The sequence below is a fragment of the Lacerta agilis genome, chromosome 10, assembly GCF_009819535.1.
Source record: "Lacerta agilis isolate rLacAgi1 chromosome 10, rLacAgi1.pri, whole genome shotgun sequence".
Lineage (NCBI taxonomy): Eukaryota > Metazoa > Chordata > Lepidosauria > Squamata > Lacertidae > Lacerta > Lacerta agilis.
The window spans coordinates 44,603,076-44,624,897 of NC_046321.1; the positions used below are offsets into that span (position 1 = coordinate 44,603,076).

Below are 21,822 nucleotides of genomic sequence, written 5' to 3' on the forward strand. Positions count from 1 at the left end.
TGGTACGAATCCCAGTATGTATGTGTTTTAAAGAAAGCACAGCACTGGGCAGACTGCGTGAATGAAAGCAAGCCACTAGGGGGAGATTCTGGATTAGAAACCTTAAAAAATCACAATGCATCCAGTTTTGAGGCACACTGCACTGTCTAGATCTTGCTATAAAAGCCCAGAATGCAGTATGACACTGTTGTGAAGGAGGCTCTCTACATCAATAGGGTTGATCCATGTGATGACACACATTATTGTCACTGCATGCAAGTATGCCTGGACTGATGGGGAAACTCCAAATAGTTTTGGGGATGTACACAATGGATATAGTATTCCCCCTCTCCATTTTTGAATTAAGTAAAAGATTTAAAGGTGTGTGTGCGCGCACACAGAATGGATCTCCATTCCCTCTCTTTTAAAGCAACCTGGTGGGATGAAAAGTTAGATTCTGGTGTTGATCAGAGCAGAGGTGCTGGGAGAGAAGTCCTTAAGCCTCCTGTCTGTACTCCCTTCCTGACTGACATTTCTGCACTCTGCTTTTAGCCCTGATAGGAGTAAAAAAGGGGGGGGGCAAGTTGCTGAACCAAGGTGTTTTTCCTCATGTGGGTGGAATTTAATAGTTACTTATGATAGGGGAGGGAATTGATTTACACCGGGGGCATTACATCGGAAAGTTAACACACCAGACTGCTTCAAGAGAGCAAATCACAAGCCTCCCAGGGCTGTTTTAGCCCATCGTCATTTGTGTATGTCAGGGCTGGGGAACTGGTGACAGGGTGGTGGTTGCTAAATATTATCAGGTCCAAGATGGCCTTTTTTCCAGGCGTGGACACAGTGTCACCTCTTCCAAAGTGGTCAGCACCACCCACTCATGCGAAGACTCATTCACCACACCTTGAACCCACCCAGTCTCGCACCTATGGCTACCTTTAATCAGCCATGAAGATCAATTGCCCAAGTGCCATGTTATTGGGTGCAAATTCACACACACTCTTGTCAATGCCGCCAGGCTGATCCTACAAAGCATGGAATGCTCACTCGAGACGGCATCGATTGTGGCATCTTGCTTGCAGTGGAGATGACTGGTTTTTGTCTTCAAAGCGCTCAACTCTTTGAGGTTTCTGAGGTGTCCCAGTCTCCCTCCCTCAATGTAAGGCTCAACAGCTTATGGACCACTCTGAAGAATTCCACGGGCCAATTTATCGAGGACACAATGCAAACCATGAAGTACCAGTAGGTCCTCTTCAGTCAGCCTGGTCTTGACACAGGGATAGATCAAGAAAGCAATCTTCCTACTAAAGTGTTGCTGTTGTTAATCAGAAACATTGGACCGTCGTAGTAAATGGGGAAATTATGAATGCTCACTTTCAGAGAGCTCGTACGTTCAGGATTTTTTTCTTACGGTATCACTCAACCAGTACTTGCTGTAGAAGGTAACGATATTCAATTGGTTACTATGGTAATGATGCACTAGTTGCCATGGTGCACAAGTACTGTGTATATATATTTATCAATTTATTTGAAGGCAGCAAACGGCAGGCAATTTTTCAATGTAATCAAATATGCCATAGGTAGTCTAGGCATAAAATGTAGATATGTACCAATTGCACAAAGAAATGGAGGGACCCCAGAGATAAATTCAACACTTCTTGGCACTCCACATTCACATAGTTGCTAAATATGGGTGTGTGTGTCCCCTGCACAACTTTGTGAAAATTCAACCCTTCCTCCCTGTCCCTTTGTCTAAAATATTAATTCATCTTCACTAGTGCCTGTTGGGACTGGGGTGGGGCAGAAGTCAGCAGTAGATGGAGCCAACTAATTCTATTTTTTGAAATAATTTTTTTTTTTGTTTTGTAAAAGAGCATGACATTACGTTTCCCCTTCCCGCCCCACTCCCCCGGAGCACAGCCTCCTATGAGAAAGTGTTGTTCCAAAGTTTCAAATGTATCTAATGCTCCTGCTGCCTTGCAGTACATTTTTGTGAGAAGCGAAAAAAGTTTATTTGGGATCTCCTTTCTTGTAACTTGAAGCCATTGGTTCAAGTCCTACCATCCAGAGCAGGAGAAAACAAACTTGCTACCTCTTCCGTGTGATAGCCCTTAAGAACTGTGACAATTATACGATTTTGTGATCACCATGGAGAAATGCTTCTCATTTTTTTTGTGGCCCAACTTCTTGGCCAACAGGATCGTGGTACCCCAAAAAGTGAGAAGTCTGGCCGAAGCATCACTCCCTTAACTAGGAATTGACCCCAGTTCATGGCAGTTAGATATGCTGAATCCTCACTACCTTGGACAGCTGAACAAGCTTCTCAGGCCTCAGCTTATCACCTCCATAAAACAGGCACCCCCAAACTCGGCCCTCCAGCTCTTTTGGGACTACAACTCCCATCATCCCTAGCTAAGAGGACCAGTGGTCAGGTCAGGGATGATGGGAATTGTAGTCCCAAAGCAGCTGGAGGGCAGAGTTTGGGGATGCCTGCCATAGAATGAGTCAGTTGGCTGGTGCCATGTTATTTGTGATGGCAAGATATCCCAAGCAGACTTCCCAAAGTTTGCTCCAAGTTAAGTAGATGTAAATCAGCTGAGCAGTGATATAGCTTCCTTTAACAAAACACTTCAGAGGGATTCTTTATTCATACCTCACCTAACATTTTCCTGACACTGTTGCATCCATAATAAGGAACATTTGTATTAGTTAAATATTGAAGCAGGTTTCTTGTTAAAGTACAAAAAGGGATGTGATGGAGATAAAACAAGACAGGCAGGAGATAAAAGGGTTGTGCTTTTGTGACATCAAGATTTACCATTGAATAGTAGGGCGGATATGCAGCTACATCCCTTTGTAACTCTGTCGTGCTGAAGAGGCTATTTCTGGAGAGACAGCTCCATGCAAAATGCATGATTTGGCATCAATGTTATATAAAAAGAAATGCAAGGAATGCAATGCAGTACATGGAGTTTTCTTTCTTAGCATTACATATCTCTTTCATGCATATAGTTTTCCTGCATTATTTCCTTCCAGAAGACGCAAATAATTCAAACTTGGTATATCCCTGTTCAGTTCTTATTGGCCCCTTCATACTGGCGTTTTATTGCAGCTGCATTCTGCGACATGTTCTTGACACAATAATAGTGCATTAGTTTAGTGGTGGATTTATTCTGCTCGAGCTTGTACTGCGCTGCTTCTCCAATGATACATTATCGCTGTCCTGAGGGGCTATGGATCAACCAAAGTGGGACAAAATAAACCAGGACATTTGTGCTATAAAAAAAGTTACGGGATTTCAGCATGAAGTTACAGGATATGCTGTGATTGACACAGTGGAACCATTCCAAAACTTGCTGTCACAAGCAGTATTGAAAGTGGGATTGTGTGTAACCACCCAATAGCATAATGAGCACAAATAATCATGAATGGAGAATAAAAAGGATGTTTGCAGGGCCCCTAGAAGGTATGATTTCCCTCTTAATATTCCTTCTAGTGAAAGTCAGAAAATTATTGGCTCATAGCTGTTTAGAAGAGAAAAATAACCTTCAAGTCGGGATTTTTTGTGGAGTGCGTTTTGTGTGTGGTCGACATACCTGCAGCTCCACCCCTCCATGGGCGAGGGTCTTGGATGGCCAATAGCTTGGGTGAGAGCAAAATGTACTAGTGTTATAGACAGTAATCTGTGTGATCTATGGGTAGGAATTGATTACCGTATATATTTTTATGGTTCTGCCAGGGAATGTTTGGTCTCCCATTTTTGCATTTCATTTTTTGTAGAGCAAAAATGGTGCTAGAGTTGGAGTGAATGTGTGCAAGTAGAATAGGGCAAGTGATAGCAGATGACTACTGGGTTTTGTATAGTTTGTGTAGATGTGCCTTGGACGAGAGGTGAAAAGGGAAGGGGTTCCTTATTTTTTTTAAATGTGCTGCTATCTTAAATGTTTTGGGTTTTTTACTGTTTTATATTGCAGTTTTTGTTTCATTCTTTATTATAGTTCTTTGTTATCTTTGTTAACCGATTACAGGGGTCAGCAACCTTTTTCAGCCGTGGGCCGGTCCACTGTCCCTCAGATCATGTGGTGGGCCAGACTATATTTTTTTGGGGGGGGGGAATGAACGAATTCCTATGCCCCACATATAACCCCGAGATGCATTTTAAATAAAAACACACATTCTACTCATGTAAAAACACCAGGCAGGCCCCACAAATAACTCAAAGGTGTATTTTAAGTAAAAGGACACATTCTACTCATGTAAAAACATGCTGATTCCTGGACCGTCCGTGGGCCAGATTGAGAAGGCGATTGGGCCACGGGCCTTAGGTTGCCTACCTCTAGATTAGAAGTTGTGTTATTAAGCAGTATATAAGTAAATGAATCTACTATACATTTTGGAAAATGGTTTGTCCATTTGTTCTCTATACTTTTGGCTGCCTCTTTAGAGTGTGTTGCCAAGCTTGGCACAAGAGTTTCCATCTTTGGGAATTTTTGGGCTCTAGCTGCCCTTCTGAATCAAGATAGTGGAACAAAACATGACTCTGGTGTGACTTCACCTATCAAAAAACGTCATCAAACAGGGGTTCCTGAGGTGGAGCAAATTTTATCACTGTTAGGATCCCAGGTGTCATTTTGAATCAAGATGTCAGACGTCACTTTGGTGTGACTTCACCTATTTGGCATGAAAAGCCCTAACTCACAAATCACACTATTTAGAAACCGCAGTATATTTTGCTTTCACTGGGCAGTGTGAGACACTCCTCACTTAGATAAATGTATTTGGAGTCATCTGTGTTCTTTGTCTACCATTTCCACTATGCATCCTTGAATGTGTTACAGTTGGTTTCATGAGTTGGAATTGAAAGAGGAGAGTTTGTTCGGATTCAACCTGGTAGAAGTAGTCTTTGTACATTGTGGTTGTCTGGGTTTGCTGTTGGCTTTGGGAACAGCACTGCCTTCATGAATGACTGCTTGCTTATATCTATATCTATATCTGAAGAAGTGTGCATGGACACGAAAGCTCATACCAAGAACAAACTTAGTTGGTCTCTAAGGTGCTACTGGAAGGAATTTTTAATTTTGTTTTGACTATGGCAGACCAACACGGCTACCTACCTGTAACTGCCTGCTTACCTGCTCAGCTTGTACACTTGTAAATAAATAAGATGTTTCCAAGCACCGTAAGACTCCCAGGCTGCCTCCACTAAAGGTAAATGACCCTGTAAAGGTGTCTTGGAACTTAGGGAATTGGGCCTCATTAACACTGAGCCTAGAAAAGGCATATGCAAGGATAAGCATGCGCAGAAATATGTTGATAATTAGACATCATTAAAACAAAACAAACACAGACAAAACTACCCTTATTTATTATATAAAGTTACACTATGAGAAACAAATCTGAATGTATATTGAAGCCTGTAATGGTACATGCCGAAATGTACAGTACTATACATAAAAGTGCATTGTCACAACAGCTTAACAGTACATTTTCTTCTTTTAAGACTGTGCAATTGTAACTCTCCTGTTGTCTGAGAATGGAAGGAATGCAATGGGAATGCAGCAGAACATGAAATGGAACTGCAACAATACAAGAGCAAAGTTAAAGCTCCTCTAAAAATGTAAAGGCACTTTCACATGTACATACTACAGATGTACATTGACACAATTAGGTAACAGTCAACAAGCAGGAAGCTACCAGCACTGCAATCTATCAAACTGACAGTCAAGGACAATACTGATTCGATTAGGTACACAGGCGGTTACCCTTTTACTATACAGCCTGTAGCTGTATCAGTCTTTCCTGTTAAATATCCATTCACTATACTTCAAGTAGCTATAACAAACCATCAAACTACACACATTTAACTCGCGTGAATGTTCTAAGCAGAAGCAATCACTGGATGCACTGTTTCTAATATTTCCCCCCCTCTCCACTAAACAATCTCTAATATAAGCAGTATGGAGGCCGGTACAGTTATTCAGACGTACAGCATTTCCCTATGCAATCTCATGATACAGGCACCCACCTTAAGTTTTGCCACACAACCTATTAATAATCATACAAAGTCACCAGGCTAGAATGCACTTAAAGGAACAGCAACGCTTCCATTTGTCCCATAGTTCCTAGATTTGGGCTCTTTACAAAAGTAATTCCTAGCCTTGCATGGGCCATGGCAACACTTCACTATGATTAGCATTAGATAAAAGCTCATTACAGAGTCCAAGATCTTAGTTAAGCTTCTAGGGATATGGGATCGAGTTCCTCTCTAGATAGTGGCAGCTTTGGTGAATGTAACATTTCCTATGGACTACTGTGGCAAACAAAATAACTATATATACTGTCACGCTAAGTGAATTCTTTGTCATCTTGTTTTTCAAATTTATGAATTCCACCCAGATCTGGTTTCCAATTTAGGTTTGTAAATAGATGAAAATGTTTCTCTCTCCCCCATTTTAGGCCACAAATAACTAACAGAGACGTGTGAGCAGGGCTGGCTCACAGATGTTCATGTGGGCAAATTCTTTGCAAAGCTACTTAAGTCTTTGCCATGTCCATGCTACATGTTATTTGGCAGTCCCATTCAGCTAAATATAATTAGTAAACAAACTGCAATGGGAGTAAATCAGTCCCAAACCACAATGGCAGCTACGATGTCCTTAGACAGTTCTTTCTGCCTAACAACTAGTCTCCTCCTGTTTGATTCCATATAGCGCGAAGGACCCAAATGAAAGCATTCATTTTGAAGACTGACAAGTTCCTAATGTGACAAGTTCTCTGAAAAAAGAAACCCCTTATTTTGATCCAGTTTTGCATACGTAGACAGGTTTCAGCTGAATCAATTCCTCCCCCCAACTCCAGCCTAGTACTTACACGGTTTTTAGTTAAGTGTTTGCCTGATTAGTAACATAATTCTCCTGTGGAGTGAGGTGGTGACCTTTTAAAAACATTCACGGAAATGATATGGCTTACTGTTAGGTTTGTGCAAAACACTTGTTAGAACGTATGTAGCAATAACAACAAAGATGAAGCACTATGTAGGTTGATAGCTTCACTCACACATAAACACACATGAAAAAAGTAATGACATGTTAATTTTTTTTGGGGGGGGGAAGTGGTTCTGATACATTTTGTTCAGATTCTAGAGTAGCAAATGAGATCTTTGCCCTGTGAACAACCTCTCGCCTCAAAAGGAGTTATTCCAGTTTAGAAATCAAAATTCACCTGAATAAATACACTCGAGAAACAGCACACTCTCTTGTATACAGTAGCCCCTTTCGCATGCCACAAGGAGCAATAAAACCATGGCTTACTATGAATGAGCCCTGTGCCAGTGCATGCTGTTCAATTTGTCCTACTCTTCTTGGAGCCAGGAGTAGCAAACCACAAAACTTAGCTTTGTGCTACTTACGAACCCACACTGGTTTGTTTCTTGCAAACAAACCACGAGTGGCAAGCTATAAACAAATTGCAAGAACTAGCTATGGCATGTTCCTGGCTTACTGTTCATGATTTGTTTCTGGCAAAGGCTTGCTTGAGTCAAGCCTTGTGGTTTGTTTCTTCCACCTCTAGGAGCTAGCACACTGTTTGTTCACAGAAAGCAGTAAGCCATGTCTTACTGTGACATGCAGGCCAATGTGTTTCATAATCATAAGGATACAGCAGCTTTAAAGTGTAGGTTTTCTAGGAATGTTTTGTTACAAATCATTGATTAGCTAAGACTATCTGCAGAGACATCTAAACCATCGGCTCATAGGAATGTAAACATTTTTTTTTTGTAGTGATTTGTTTGTGTGAACAGTTATCTAAAAGAACTGGTGGCTAAAAGTCTACCTTTATTGCAGTGCAGCAAGCCTGAGTGCAACCATTAGAAACTATTCTATATAGCATTTCTGACAACAGGCTTTAACTTTGATTTAGATAGCTGCCATCTACGTCGGTGTGAGATGCAAATACATTCTCCATATGCAGTACTAACCCTACAAAACCCTACAACACATACAAAGTATTTTGAAGGAAATGTCTTTCCTGATTCACTTCTTAATAATTCTCAAGATACAAACTTTTAGCCCATATAAAAAATCTGATCTATACTGGAGCCAATTACAATATAGAAGTAAACAAATCCATTAATTAATCCCTTTCAAATGACCATTCGTAAGTCTAAAAACTAGAGTAAGTGTAACTTATTGAACATCACAGGATGCTGGCTGTGACCTGTGATGCTTTTATTAGAAAAGGTGCAGTGTGGAGTTTTCAAGTAAAAGCATGTGTTCCTGTTGTTTTAAAACTACACACACCGAACTGTCCAGTTTAAAAATTGGGCCCATGTTAATGTAGGTAGCTTGGAGACATTACACTAAAAAAACATTTTAAAAAAAAAACTTCTCCCGTTATAAATAAGAAACGAATGGTGCGATGGAACACAAGACATTTATCAGCGTTCCATCCTTTTGGTAGTTCACTCCACGCATGTCACACAAACTGCTTGGGTTTTCACATTGTGCAAGACTTGTCTGCCGGACCTTGGGAAGGAGAGGAAGGGGCCACGGTTGGGTTTGTTTTTGGAAGAACGATGGGCTTTGGCCTAAGGGCAGGCGGTTTCAGTTGCACCCCCATCCTAGGTGCCACCATGGGCTTGAAAGTACTCATAGTATCACTGGAAGAGCTGGTGCTACGCCGAATCTGAGGCTCGGTGCTTCTTAAGAGGACACTGTGAAGAGGGCTCAGGGATTCCGTGGAGGCGGTACTGGAGGGGGAATTTTTCATTTGCTCCAAGGTATCCAGCACTACATCTGGGGCATGTTTTGCAGAGCTTTGACGTTCTAGTTCCCGGAGTTCATTCAGAGCTGTGTTCATTGTTTCTTCAATATCCTGTTCCAAAGGAAGAAGCAAGTTTGCTAAAGATTAATGAAATACCAAACACCAAAGATGACACGGGGGATTGCGTTGCGCCTCCTCCCTACATCGTGGTGGAAACCAAATCTCTTTCTCTCTTGTGTGTGAGAGTGAACATATTAACCAAGCACCAGTATTATTGAGGCGTAGGAATACCTCAATAGATAGCTACATGTTTACAAAATACCAAGAACACCATGTGTAGAACTATTCAGTCACAGCAAGGTGCAAGCAAGAACAATACCAGGTGTTTCCTGCTTATCTGAAGCACAATATCTATTTTTCAGATAATAATAAGAAATACTCATGTTTTTATCCTTAGCACTATACTTGGGGCTGGATGAATGAGTGCTACAGTGCTTCTCCTGGGCAACAGAGAAGTGGACACGCTACAAGAAATATGTGTCATTTGGGATTTGCTGTGCAGACTTGCTACTTTTCAAACTTTAAAAAGTAGTTTAAGAAATACTGATATTATATAAATGCACTTCACCCATTGTAGTAGAGCCATGAAGGCAAACCGGTTGGAATTCAATGCTGGGCCTATTCAGGAGTACACCCACTGAAGTTAATAAACATTAAAAACTTAGGTTCATTAGGTCTATTCCAAATAGGACTTAGCTGAATAGAATCCCCAAGGTTCAAAAAGGGATGTGAAAACATGTATGTCTTGTAGTTGTTTTTTAAGGAGTGGAAGAGACTGGACCACGTGAGTATCTCTGAGTTCCAAATATAAGGTGCAAGCAGCATGAACATTAATATGACAATAAAAGGAAAGATAGTGCAAAGATCATATTATGGACAAGGAAGATTAGATGAAATGCAGAGTGAAGAACATCAGTAGTTTAAGATGAAATTTAGGAAGACCAACAAGAAAAGGCACTGAAGTAATCAAGTATGGATAAAATAAGAGAATTAGTAAGAGTCTCAGTGTTATCTTCTATCTTGCTCACCTTTATCATTAAATATATCCAGCCATCATGCAAAGCACAGAATTAACTCAGAGGTGAGGCATCCCTTTTTGTGTACCTGCACACATTACCAAGCTGATATGAACACAACACAATCAAGGAAATAGAAATAAACACTAATAGCACAGCCACCAGGACACCAGATTGAGGTTATAGGCTTATTTATCTCAAAAGTTCACACTAACATTCCCTGCAGTAGAGAAAGCAACAACTCCTATGTTAACTCGCAAGACACACCTGAGCAATTGCCTCTGGGTCAAGTGGTTTGTGATCATTGAAAACTGGGTACTGGCCAGATGATGTTGATCTTCTAATGGGTGGGCTGTCAATTTTCTTCAGGGATTCATGCCTACTAATATTGGTGAGGCTGCCATGACCAGGCCTTCGTCTCCTTTCTGGGCTATCTGTATTGAGGCTGCGGTTATGAAGGGCAGCACGAGAAGCGCTGTGGCTTATCATACTGGGGGAGCCCAACTCCAGCGATGAATTGGCAAGGCTGTGTGGTTGATGAACTGGACAGTGTCCGTCGCTGGTTCTGCCAGGGCGTCTCCCGGGAAGTGGAAGTTCAGGTCTCTTGCGCTGCCTGCACAGAGAGGCAAAGTGAAGACACAGGAAATGAAACGAAGAACGTATAAATCATACCTGTCAATACATGTTGCCCAACAAAATGTGTTGGTGTGATGAGTGCGAGCTGTGAAGCAAGTCCACCAGTTCAAATATTATCTCACCTATGAAGGTCTAGATCAGTGTTCCCAAAGTGGGCAATACTGTCCCCTGGAGGGAGCTGGATTGATCTGGGGGGTAGTAGTAGCAGCCTCAGGTGCAATGGGGGGGGCGTTAAAAAGAAATGAAGGGGCGGTGGAAGCATAAAGAAAGAAACTAAGAACACTTTGAAAAACCATTTGTATAGGTTTCATCTGTTGTGTAATGACACTTGCCACTAGGCAATGTTGCGGGATGACGATAATGCCTCCCCTGGATCTGGCGGGCATGCTGGAGGTGGGGGGCTTCCCCGGGTTTGAGTAGACCCTTTTCAGCTGCACCCAGTTCCAGGAAGTGGATCACATCTTGCCTATTTGGCCAATGGCAGGTGGGCTGTGGCACCACCCCCGCCCCTGGGACAGATTGGATTGAGCTGGCAGGGGGGCGCTGAGTATTTTTTTTTCTGAAAAGGGGGCAATAGGCCAAATAAGTCTGCAAACCTGTGGTGTAGATGATCTTTGTCAAGCCACTATACAGTCGTACCTCAGGTTACGTATGCTCCAGGTTGTGTACTTTTCGGGTTACGAACTCCGCTAACCCGGAAGCGCAACCCGGCGCATGCGCGAAGAGCGTTTTTCGTTGTTTTTTCGGTCTGCGTATGCGCAGAACCAATTGTTCGGGTTACGTCCTTTTCAGGTTACCACTGTATTTTATTCCTCAAACCCCCATGAATTAAAAAATCTACACAGTTGTTTCACAGATTGCCAAAATAATACACATGGTGTGCTTTTAACGTTCTCTAGTACAATATAAACACCACGTGTTTAGTTAATGCTGAGTGCTCAGTTCAATTTACCTTCCGGAATATATTTCGGGTTGTCGATCTGTGGGCGAGTTCATATCCTTAGAGGAAGACTTGTCCTCTGTTACTGGTCCACTGCTGGCTTCACTATCTGCTTTCTGGCTCAGTGTGTCTGAAAATGTATCATCCCTGAGCAGAAAAGACAGGTGACAATATAATTCTTGAGAAACCAGTATTATTGGGTGGAAAGAGTAAGAGTGGTTCATGATCTCCCCCCTCTCCATTTTCAGTCATCTCCTTCTTGTTAACAACGACTATAACCATTATATTCAAAGGCATTAGGTAGATATATAATCAAACGTCGGCCAATAGCAGGAATGCAACTGAAAAATTAGGAAGCTCTGTGTGGCCAGCTGAGCTTCTCCTTATAATTTGCTTTCTAGCTTCAGCTTTGTAGATGCTCCTAAATGGCATATTGCCTTCCAAATGGCAACTGAGAAGGTATCATAATAAGGAAGCAAGCAATGTATCTTCCAATTAGTCTAACAACAGTGCCGATACTTTTAGGAGATGGAAAGCATGCTTTTTCAAAGAGGGAGTTCTATTTTTAATCAAACAGAATTCTGAAAAAGGCAGAGAAACAGGAAAAGTGCAATCATATACACATTAAAAAAAAAATCTGTGGGCTGCAAATGACATAGAATTTGATCTTGAAAAGTGAGGATGGTTTCAGTTTAAGACTGAGAATTCTCACCATATTGGATTTGGCAGCCCTCTTCCATTATTACAGCTGCTGTAAGCAGTGTTTCTGCTTATTTAAGTTAATTTCTATACTGCTCTTCATATAAATATACGATATTTAGTGCTTTTTGTGTGTGATGATATTCACCAGTCATTCCTCCTTTTTCACTGCCTATGGTGGCCATTTTATGCAGCCAGCTACAGAACTTTGATTAAGTCATGAGTTCAGTACCCGCACTTCATTTTTTTAACAACAAAAAAGCAGTGTCCAGGACGTTTCACAGTAAGAAATTACAGTAAAATATATCACTATATGCTACCAGAGGGGAGAGGGAGATAATGAAGACATAAAGGAGGAAATGATTCTCAAACACTCTTTGCAGCAGGAAACTGTCCAAGGGTCCCAGCTTCCACAAGTACTCCCGCCTCCTATCTGGAACCCCACTCCAGGGCCTCTGCCCCACAGCTTTGGTTTATAGGGCCTGTATAATGTCTACCAATCAACCATCGGTACTTCACTAGACTGGTCTGATTTGGCATATGACAACTTCTAGGGTACTTTGCACCACTTAGCTGTTTCTTACATATCTTGAACCACTATGTATTGGTGAGGTACAAGGCCGTCAATTCCATTGTGTCTTCCTTCCCACCAGTCATCAGAAGCTCGATGATATAAGAGCAGGGAGGCCCCTTTCTTAAAAGACAGCTCTCGTGCAGATCTTCCAACATAGTCAAACTTGGCAATAGCTTCTATCGGTTCACATTCTGCGGAGGAAAAATAAAGCACAATGTATTAGACTGGGGGGCGGGGCGGGGAGTACTCAGGAGGAAGAATTGCTCATAAGGAACACATAATGGATGCAAGCAAAGGTGAAGAGAGAAAGACATTTATCCAGAAATGACATACTGTTGATCAAGAAAATAAGCCCCCACATAATTTGTGAAGCTCTTTTTCTTGCCCTTACAATATTTCCAGTGACAGGGACAAAGAGAAGACTTGGGATCTGTAAGAAACTTAGATTTTTGGAATGGTCAGTCACAGAATGAACAAGTGTAATTTTCTATCAGCTGTTTACAATGAGGCCAACAATCCTGCATGAGCCTTTTATGGGCTGCCTTCAGAGTTTTGATTCCCTGGAAGAAGCCACTTTAGAAACCAACTTCAGATCCAGATAATACTGTCAACAAGCTGTGGGATAATGTGATGAATCAGCCTCATGTAGCCAGTACCCTTAACTTTAATAAAAGCATGAAGAGGTTAAGACCATAGAGTAAGCTATGTTTAAAAACAACAATAACACCACAAGTTACAACACCCTTTTACAGAGATTTGATAAAATAGGTCTTGTGAACTTCAGTCAGTGTGAATACAGTTATACAGAGGAACAAAATAGTTCCACCTTTGCAGCTCCTTTGAAATTACAATGACAGAACTACTTCCTTGACCCATTTTTTATTTCCTTCACCTATCTATAAATACAGAGGAGATAGCGCAGTATTCCAACAAAAACATTGCATTTCTTTTGTGCGAGAATTCTACATCAGCCATGATCCATCTGTTTCGGGCTTCCTCAGGAAATTCACTCCGATTTCCTCTGGAAACGGATACTGTAAACTATTCTATTCGTTTCGAATTAGAGCAAAATAAATTCTAAAATGCCTCAGATATTGCTGATGAAGTGTGTGTGTGTGTGTGTGTGTGTGTGTGTGTATGTATATATATATATATATATATATATATATATATATATATATATATATATATATATATATATATATATATCTATCTATCTCGCGCGGTGGCACTGTGGGTTAAACCCACAGTGAATCCCTGTGATGGGGTGAGCTCCTGTTGCTCAGTCCCTGCTCCTGCCAACCTAGCAGTTTGAAAGCACGTCAGAGTGCAAATAGATAAATAGGTACCGCTCCGGCGGGAAGGTAAACGGCGTTTCCATGCGCTGCTCTGGTTCAGCAGAAGCGGCTTAGTCATGCTGGCCACATGACCCGGAAGCTGTATGCTGGCTCCCTTTACTGCGAGATGAGCGCCGCAACCCCAGAGTTGTCCGCTACTGGACCTAATGGTCAGGGGTCCCTTTACCTTTTATTTCTAGTTCAGAGGCTGCCAATATGGTGACTGTTAAGTGTTGATGTGCTTGCAGAGGGCATCCCTGGTACTCACAGGGTCCCCTCTCCCAACCCTTCCTCCTGCTGAAATTAGGCTTGAAAAAAGCACTCTTTTGCGCCGATAGAATAAGCTGAATCTTATGATGTGTGAGTGGTGCCCACAACAGATTCTTTGGGGGGTTTTTGGGGGGGGACTCTTTCCTGTCCACTGTGCTGACCCCCCTCCCAGCTGCTATTAAGGCAAAGCAAAATGCACAAACGGCACCTTCCTTCCTAGGACTAACACTAGCTTCAAAGGGAGATTTTCAACAGCAACACCTGCCCCCCGAGAATCTGAAGCCAAGCTGTCAATTGATGGCTCAAAAAGAGATGAGTCCCTGACCAGAAAGATGGCTTTGGGTAAACTCCACAGTAAAGCCAGTAAGGGAACTAAGGTGAAAAGAACCCTGGCCAGAGGGAAGACTTCAAGTGAAGTTCTCTGTATGGCTTGTGAGTTAACCAAGATTAAATGTCTTTCTGTAAATAGCGGAGGGGCAGGAAGATGAGTGCGAAGGTCTGGGTCCATGGCATGATGGAGCAAGCCGAGGCCTGAGTGCTCATGCACACCTGGACCCAGGTGCGCTAATGCCAGAGGAAACGGGCCTCTAGAGACCCTGCTGACTTCCTCCCCCCCCCATTTACCTAAAAGCAGCAACGCAAACCACAGCACTGTGCACAAAAGAGTTTAAAATGGCACTTAGGACGTGACACCGAGCCAGAAATTTGTGCTGAAATGCAGAATTCTTTCACTTGACCTTCCTTCTAACTGTGTTACGCAGGAAAGAAGCGAGGAAACAGCTGGCCAATGACAGGCAGATCAGTGTTGAAAACAAAAACAAGAAATACACAAAAAAGGAAGAAAGTGTGCCAGTGATTATTCACTTAAAAGGAGAGGTGATGAGGAAAACAGCATTTCCTTCATCAATTACATATACATGGAAGGGAGTAAAAAACATGGCAAAGAACACAAGGGGCTTACCATCTTCACTGGTGTGTGGTCCGGTACCAACATCTAGGTCCACTTCTTCTAAGGTACCATGTTCACTATAAGGACTATCACTGTTGAGACAGTACCATATGAATTAATACTTTATGGATGGGCACATTTATCATTAAAAAACCAATCAAGCTGCCATATTATTAACATCCTGCTCCTGCAAACACTACTTAACATTTTCAGTTAAGACAAAGCACTCCTAGAATCTTAAAACACTTTTATCACCTCTTTTCTTTTTTTAATCTAGATGTCAGATAATCTTTCTCTCTCTCTCTCTCTCTCTCTCTCACACACACACACACACACACACACACACACACAGCTTCTTCTTCTTTTTAAATTGGATAGTGTTATGTAACCTGGACAGTGTTTTAATCATATGGAGGGGGGGTGTCAAAAGGTTGCCTTAATGAAATGCTGCCCAAAGAGACAAGCTAGAAGTCCTTCTAGTTACAGGCAAACCTGTGCAATATTAGTCTGGGTTTAAAATCCAAAAGCAGTCTCCAAAGAAGGCAACTGGGAGCAGAAAAGAGGTTATAGGGAAAGGAGGAAGCAAAGAGATCTTTAATCCGTTCCCTGATGGTCATTTTCCTTCTCCAAAACAGCTGTTTCTGAACTCTCCTTCCTCAAGATACTATAGATTATTTTATTTTATTTTTAAAAAGAAAAGACTGTCAAGATAATGTTACAAGCATCTGTGTGTAACATCTAGTTTGACCCTGAGTACTGGCGCCTGGTGTCCTGATCTCAACACTCTTCAGTGACAGAAAATCACAATGGAAAAAGAATCAATTTTGCTCTGTGGCATCAATTTCATGTTCAAACCCACAAGGGATGAACTGATGACACTTTAAAAAACGTACTGTATAAGGCCAACTGCACCAGAAATAGCTCCAATATGGAAATGGTATGGGTCACAAAGTATTACTCTTATTTGATGTATTTTCAGCTATTCTCATTTTAAAGCCCACCACCTTGTTTTAAGTACAAGGTTTTTAAGTGACAGGGATAGGGTTAGCTGTCTGAAATTATCAGGAAAAGAATGAATTGATCATGTTTTGCCATTTCAGAGATTGCTTCTTGAAAATGAAGTACCCTAAAAACTTACTAATTGTTTTCAGATAGATGGGAGAAATTTTATTTTAACTATCACTAGATAGGCCAACTGGGAGTAGCTGATGTTCAATAAAACCAGCCAAAAGATCTTATTTATTTTTAATGCAAATAACCATCATGCTAAATCTGTTCAGTCCTAAAGGACACTTGGTAGGCATCTTTCCCACAAATTGGTCCTCAATGCAGCTTGCAATAAAATAATTAAAGACAGAATAACAGCAGCATAAGCACTAATTTTTTTAAAAAAAACAATGAAATGGTCCTAAAACTAAGGAAGAGATAACAAGGCAGTTTGCTTCAAAATTACTTCCTGAAACGCACAAAACCTGACCAAACCGGCATGCTTTTACTAAAGGCACAAACATCTGCTTTTATGTAACATGGCCATTTATGCTGAACCATTTCCCTGTCAAGTAGACCTTAATCAACTGGCTTTTAAAACCACTAAAATGATATTAGGCATAATTTCATGTAGCTGACAGACTGGAAAACACGTGGGCCACAAACAGACTTGCTCAACCTGACAAGTTTTATTTTAGAGAAAAAACAGCTGTGGGTCGTCAAGTCAGAATAAGTTTTAGGTCTGGACCCCAATGCCAGTTTTCTGCAGAATAATACGGTTTACTTTTATTTAAACCATTTTTAAAAAATTATTTCATAAAATTTATATACTGCTTGGTTGTCAAAGGCCTCCATGCAGTTTACAAAAACCGCTTACTTTTAAGACCGCTTACTATCAATAGATCTTGAAGTAGTTTCCATGTAAAAAAGTAAATAATATACAAGCATATAAATATTTGATAACTGTGTTGTATATTTATGTACTTGGATTTCCTTTTTACTTAAGTATACAATAAATATACAATGCAGCACAATATCCATTTGAGCAACAATAATCCTATCAAGATAAAATTCTTAAAAAGTAAAAGAAAAGCACATTCACTTGTTTCCTCCTGGCTCCTTGTTGCCCCTGGAAGTACTGTTTACTGCAAAAAGGAGGAATCTGGAGCCAGGCAGGGGGCAAACTTCAGTAAAAGACTGGTGTGGGCCCTGACCTGGTTAAACAAGTGACTAATGTCACACATAGTTTGGCCCTGAGTTACAGGCATCTATAGCTTTTTTTAAAATTGTAAACGGGGAACTTTTCACAAACTAAAAGTCATTCATACCAAACTGAAGCTATCCGACCTGGGCAAAAGAATGAAGGGCTTACCAGTATTCATCACCAGCCATACATTTCTCATAAACGGGGCCATCCAGCTCCTTAGAATCTGGAAAAATGGTTTCGTGTTGAATGATGATAGTTTTGATTATTTCGTTCACGTGAGCCTGACACGACACTTGCTCTTGAATGTCTGGAACAGGCATCAACGTTGGGCCAAAACAAATGGCCAGGTTATACGGATCCATCATATTTTCATCGCTGTACTGTGAAAGGCTGTTAAAAAAGGGGGAGGGGAGAAGAAGAAGGATGTTCTGGGATCATTATGTGACCTTCTGAAACAAAAATGCATGCTTAAGCTGCATGTACAATATTACTCAACCCACCCGCCACAAGCGGGTTGCTTAATCTTGCACTGGAACGCCGTAAGAGCAATTTAATTAAAAGATCTTTTTGTGACGGGCTGACATGAAGATATATGGGTTACTTGAATGACTGAGAATAATTGGTGAGAAGATGCATGGGTAATACTACACTGGGGCAGCAGATCTAAAGCCGAGATCATGAGATAGGATGCCCAGTGTTGGGATGGGAGCTGCAACTCAACAGTATCTGAACAGTTACAGCTCGAATATAACTATAAAACTTGCAGAAATGTAACAGGTGCAACAGGTTTTCTAGCACTGGTGCTGTTAAGGACACAGGAGTTGAACCAAAACTGCATTGAAGCCAAACTACATTTTGTTCATGTAAATATAGCCTGACACTCTCAAGGGCTATTTCAAACTTTCAGTTTTCAATCTCCTCTATAGTGATGGAAATGAAAATCCATATACTGTATTGCTATATCATCCTAAAGCAGCTGTTGAGGATAACTTAAGCGTTTATTACAACTGAAGCTTAAAATAATTATTACTCTTCCCAATTATGCAAATATTTTGGGCAGTTCATTTTACATTTGCACAACTGCTGCATTCAAGTCATTCCTATTACAGCGAGATCTCTCAGTTCAGGGTAAAAATTATTCCAGTTTGTTTGGAAATCATGGCTTTGCTGCCAACTGAAATATTCTCCTCTGTTAAAATGAAGCAGAATTAAAGATCAATAGAGTGCTTCTGATAGGAAGTTAATGTACTTACTGATTGAGGAAAGCAAAAAGATATCTTAGCACTATAAGGACTGATCTGGGCAAAGTCAGGAGGAGTTTTCGTATGTGAAGAGCTCTCTCATAGAGATTTTCTATTCCTGCAACATACAAGCAGACAACATATAAGTAAAATAATTGGCTATGTGACGGTACAGTATACAGCACTACGAAGAGGGCATCATTTCTAACATTTCCTACTAATATTGCTGATCTCGTCAAGCTCCAACTGATACCAAATGGCCAATTAAACACTTTAGCATATTTTGCCCATATCTGGAATAGTCTAAACTGGGGAGTAAACTCTGCTTCCCTTCTGACCAGAACATCTTGTCATTCAATGGAACCGCCATTCCCTTTTTCTGCAGGTACATAGGATTCTCAACCACCTTGGCTATGGTCACTTAAAAGCCTGTTAAGATGATTTATTCACCTTCAATCTGGTCCATTTCATACCCTCCTGGCTTGCGGGGGAGTCAGGATGCATGCAGGGGGAGACGAGGGGAAATTTTCCCATTGGGCAAGCAGAAACAGTTGCACAGACAAAACATTTGTAGCAGTGGAGCATTGAATTTCACTATATCTGCTGTGTTCAGGAAAGGCAGCGTGCCTGCTACAACAAGGAGGTCAACAGTATATTGAGAGCAGATTCAGAAATATGTATGAATACACATATATTAACTGCAGAGGATAGCAAACTGTCTTACGGAAATTGGTGGCGGGACTTCTGAGGTGCTAGTGCATTTATTAGTAAGTAACTTTACAGGCTATTAAAACAAATTTAACTTACTGACACAAGAAATAAGATCATTAAATCTTTCCTTAGGAAAGACAGGGTTCTCCAGCCCTCGGAAATGGAGCTTCAGTACTCCAGCAACTGAGTTAATGTCATGGTTACTTTGGTCATCTGCCAAAGGATTTTCACCTGCAAAAATAAATCAAGTTAAATACTTCATATAGGCATTCTGAACAGCATTTTACTACCTAGTAGGATCCTGAGCTGTATTAAATAAATAATAACTGGTTTAGTTAAGTCCAATCTTCGATTAAAGTGAATGTAAGAGAGTAAAATAAAAATCCATCTTAATTGCATAGGCCAGACATGCCTTGAGTCATCAGCTGAGAAAAAATGTTTATTGGGTCAGACATGCAATACTCAACCCATCTGGTCTATTTATGGACTAATGCATCTACTCAAAACTAGTCCCACTGAAATTAAGATCCACTACACTTGAGAAAAATGGTCTGAGGATTGCAGCATGTGTCAAGTAAGTCTCTGCAACCATTTGTTCAGTCAAGTCACATACCAAGCAAATATAGATGTCTTCAAGGTGCACATCTTTCTTAGTGCCGAAAAAAGTAATTAAAGAGATTTCAAGAACATGCGGACTGCTGTGTATTGTGATGAGAAAAATGGATTCTAAATGCCATCCCCCAGTGGAAAAGATCGAGATTTCAGACCATAAAATGTGTTTGAAAGAAGGATGCAGTAGCAGTTGAAAGGGTTGTTGGCTGGGTAACTGTTTTCAGTTCAGGTAGCTTTAAAAACTAAAGCAATATGCTTAGCACTTCATTGCAGCTGTTATTTAAGAAAGTCAACCATTTATATTGATTTAATATCTAGATTTTTTTTAAAGTAACAAACGCTGTAACATTTCCTCATTGGTAGTAAGTGCCTTCTTTGAGGCACCTGCTAAAAACTATTCTGTTTCAGCAAGCCTGCCCCAGATATGTAAATAAAGTTGACAAGTATTTTAACCTGTAATTTCAGTCTATTATGTGTATTTTTAAACCACTGTTTTTTCGTATTTTAATTTTGTTTTTTATTGACAATTTACAGTAAACATATATTTTGTATTATCTGCAAACCACATAGCGGTTTTATTTCATGGTTATGCGGCATATGCGTTTCATTAGATTAAACATCTAACGTTTTGTCTGATTAAATAAATAAAAACACGTGAGCTCCTCCACTCCCTCTTTTTTGTTGCTCCTTTTCTGTATCTTTTCGAGCTCTACAATATATGTATTTGAGGCGAGGCAACAGGAATTGCGCATAGTTTCTCCAAGAGTGGTCGCAATGCTACGACATGGGCAGTTTTGTTTCCGACCTCTTTCCTAATGATCCTTTTAACACAGAATGTTTCAGTGGGAACTGTTCGAATGGGAACCAAGGCGGTCACCTGCTTTGGCTGAGGGGGGAAAGTAGCATGACCTGAATCTGCAGCAGTGAAAAAGAGGCATACGTGCATGAAAGGAGAGTAGCTAGAAGTGAAAAGAATAAAGTGGTATTAATATTAATGTGCAAAAGAAGAACTGAGTAGGAAAGAAGTGGCATGGAAGCTACAACACAAGTAAGGTTTTGTGGGTGACAACTGTACAGAAATTTACCCACGCCACTTAACATGTAGGGTACTGGAAGCAATTATTACTAAAGTCTCTGGCTGTTCACATGACATAGTAATAATTTAAAACGTACAGTTTGTACAAGGACTTCCACATTGCACGATGGAATCCCCCTCCCCCTCCCTGCATATTTCCTGAATCTGTTTGGGGAGTCTGAAAAAAAGATTTGGGGAGTGGAGAGAGGAAGGAGAGGCAGTTTTAAGTTCCACTGAAAAAGCGGAAGTCCTTGTGCAAATGGGACAACTTCATTTCATATAACCCTTAATAATAAGGAGGGCTTAGCCAAATTCATTAATTTAAAAAATGGTTGCGCAAAAACAATCCACAAATAAGTGTTTCAGCATGATTTGATTCTTGTGTACTCCTGTTTTGGAGACCTGAACTGATTCCCCCCACCCTCCCATTTTATTTAAAGGACTGAGTTTTCTCCATGGATCTATTTGGATGGAAAAATAATCTGTAAATGTCTGGCTGTAAATTAAAATGTGAGCAGCCATATCCCAAAAGAGGGCACAAGTTATTATACTTTTAAGTAACATTCACAGTTCTATCAGTATCTAAGATAACTGCTGGAGCCCAAAGGTTCGTGGTCACACACTTAAATTTCCATGTTGACTTTCACAATTGAAGCCCCTCTCGCTATTGTTGAACGCTCCTTGTTCCTGAAAAGCTGGAAAGGTTCTAGCTAAGTCCTGGGACGAGTGTACCATATGCTGAATTTATGAATGGGATAATTTTTTATCC

At 40.8% G+C, this 21,822-nt stretch overlaps 1 protein-coding gene across 1 annotated transcript in view; it reads right to left on the reverse strand.

Annotated features, from left to right (window-relative positions):
* Window positions 1–8,362: 8,362 nt before the first annotated feature.
* SRGAP1 (SLIT-ROBO Rho GTPase activating protein 1) overlaps window positions 8,363–21,822 on the reverse strand; it is a 105,009-nt gene continuing 91,549 nt past the window's right edge. Inside the window, exons 15-22 of the mRNA XM_033163375.1 lie at window positions 19,463–19,597; window positions 18,668–18,773; window positions 17,580–17,804; window positions 15,233–15,312; window positions 12,675–12,855; window positions 11,404–11,538; window positions 10,083–10,428; window positions 8,363–8,850 (exon numbers count right to left, since the gene is read on the reverse strand). Of these exons, the coding sequence (XP_033019266.1) occupies window positions 8,473–8,850; window positions 10,083–10,428; window positions 11,404–11,538; window positions 12,675–12,855; window positions 15,233–15,312; window positions 17,580–17,804; window positions 18,668–18,773; window positions 19,463–19,597 (1,586 nt within the window). The 3' untranslated portion in view covers window positions 8,363–8,472. The remainder of the gene's footprint in view (window positions 8,851–10,082; window positions 10,429–11,403; window positions 11,539–12,674; window positions 12,856–15,232; window positions 15,313–17,579; window positions 17,805–18,667; window positions 18,774–19,462; window positions 19,598–21,822) is intronic.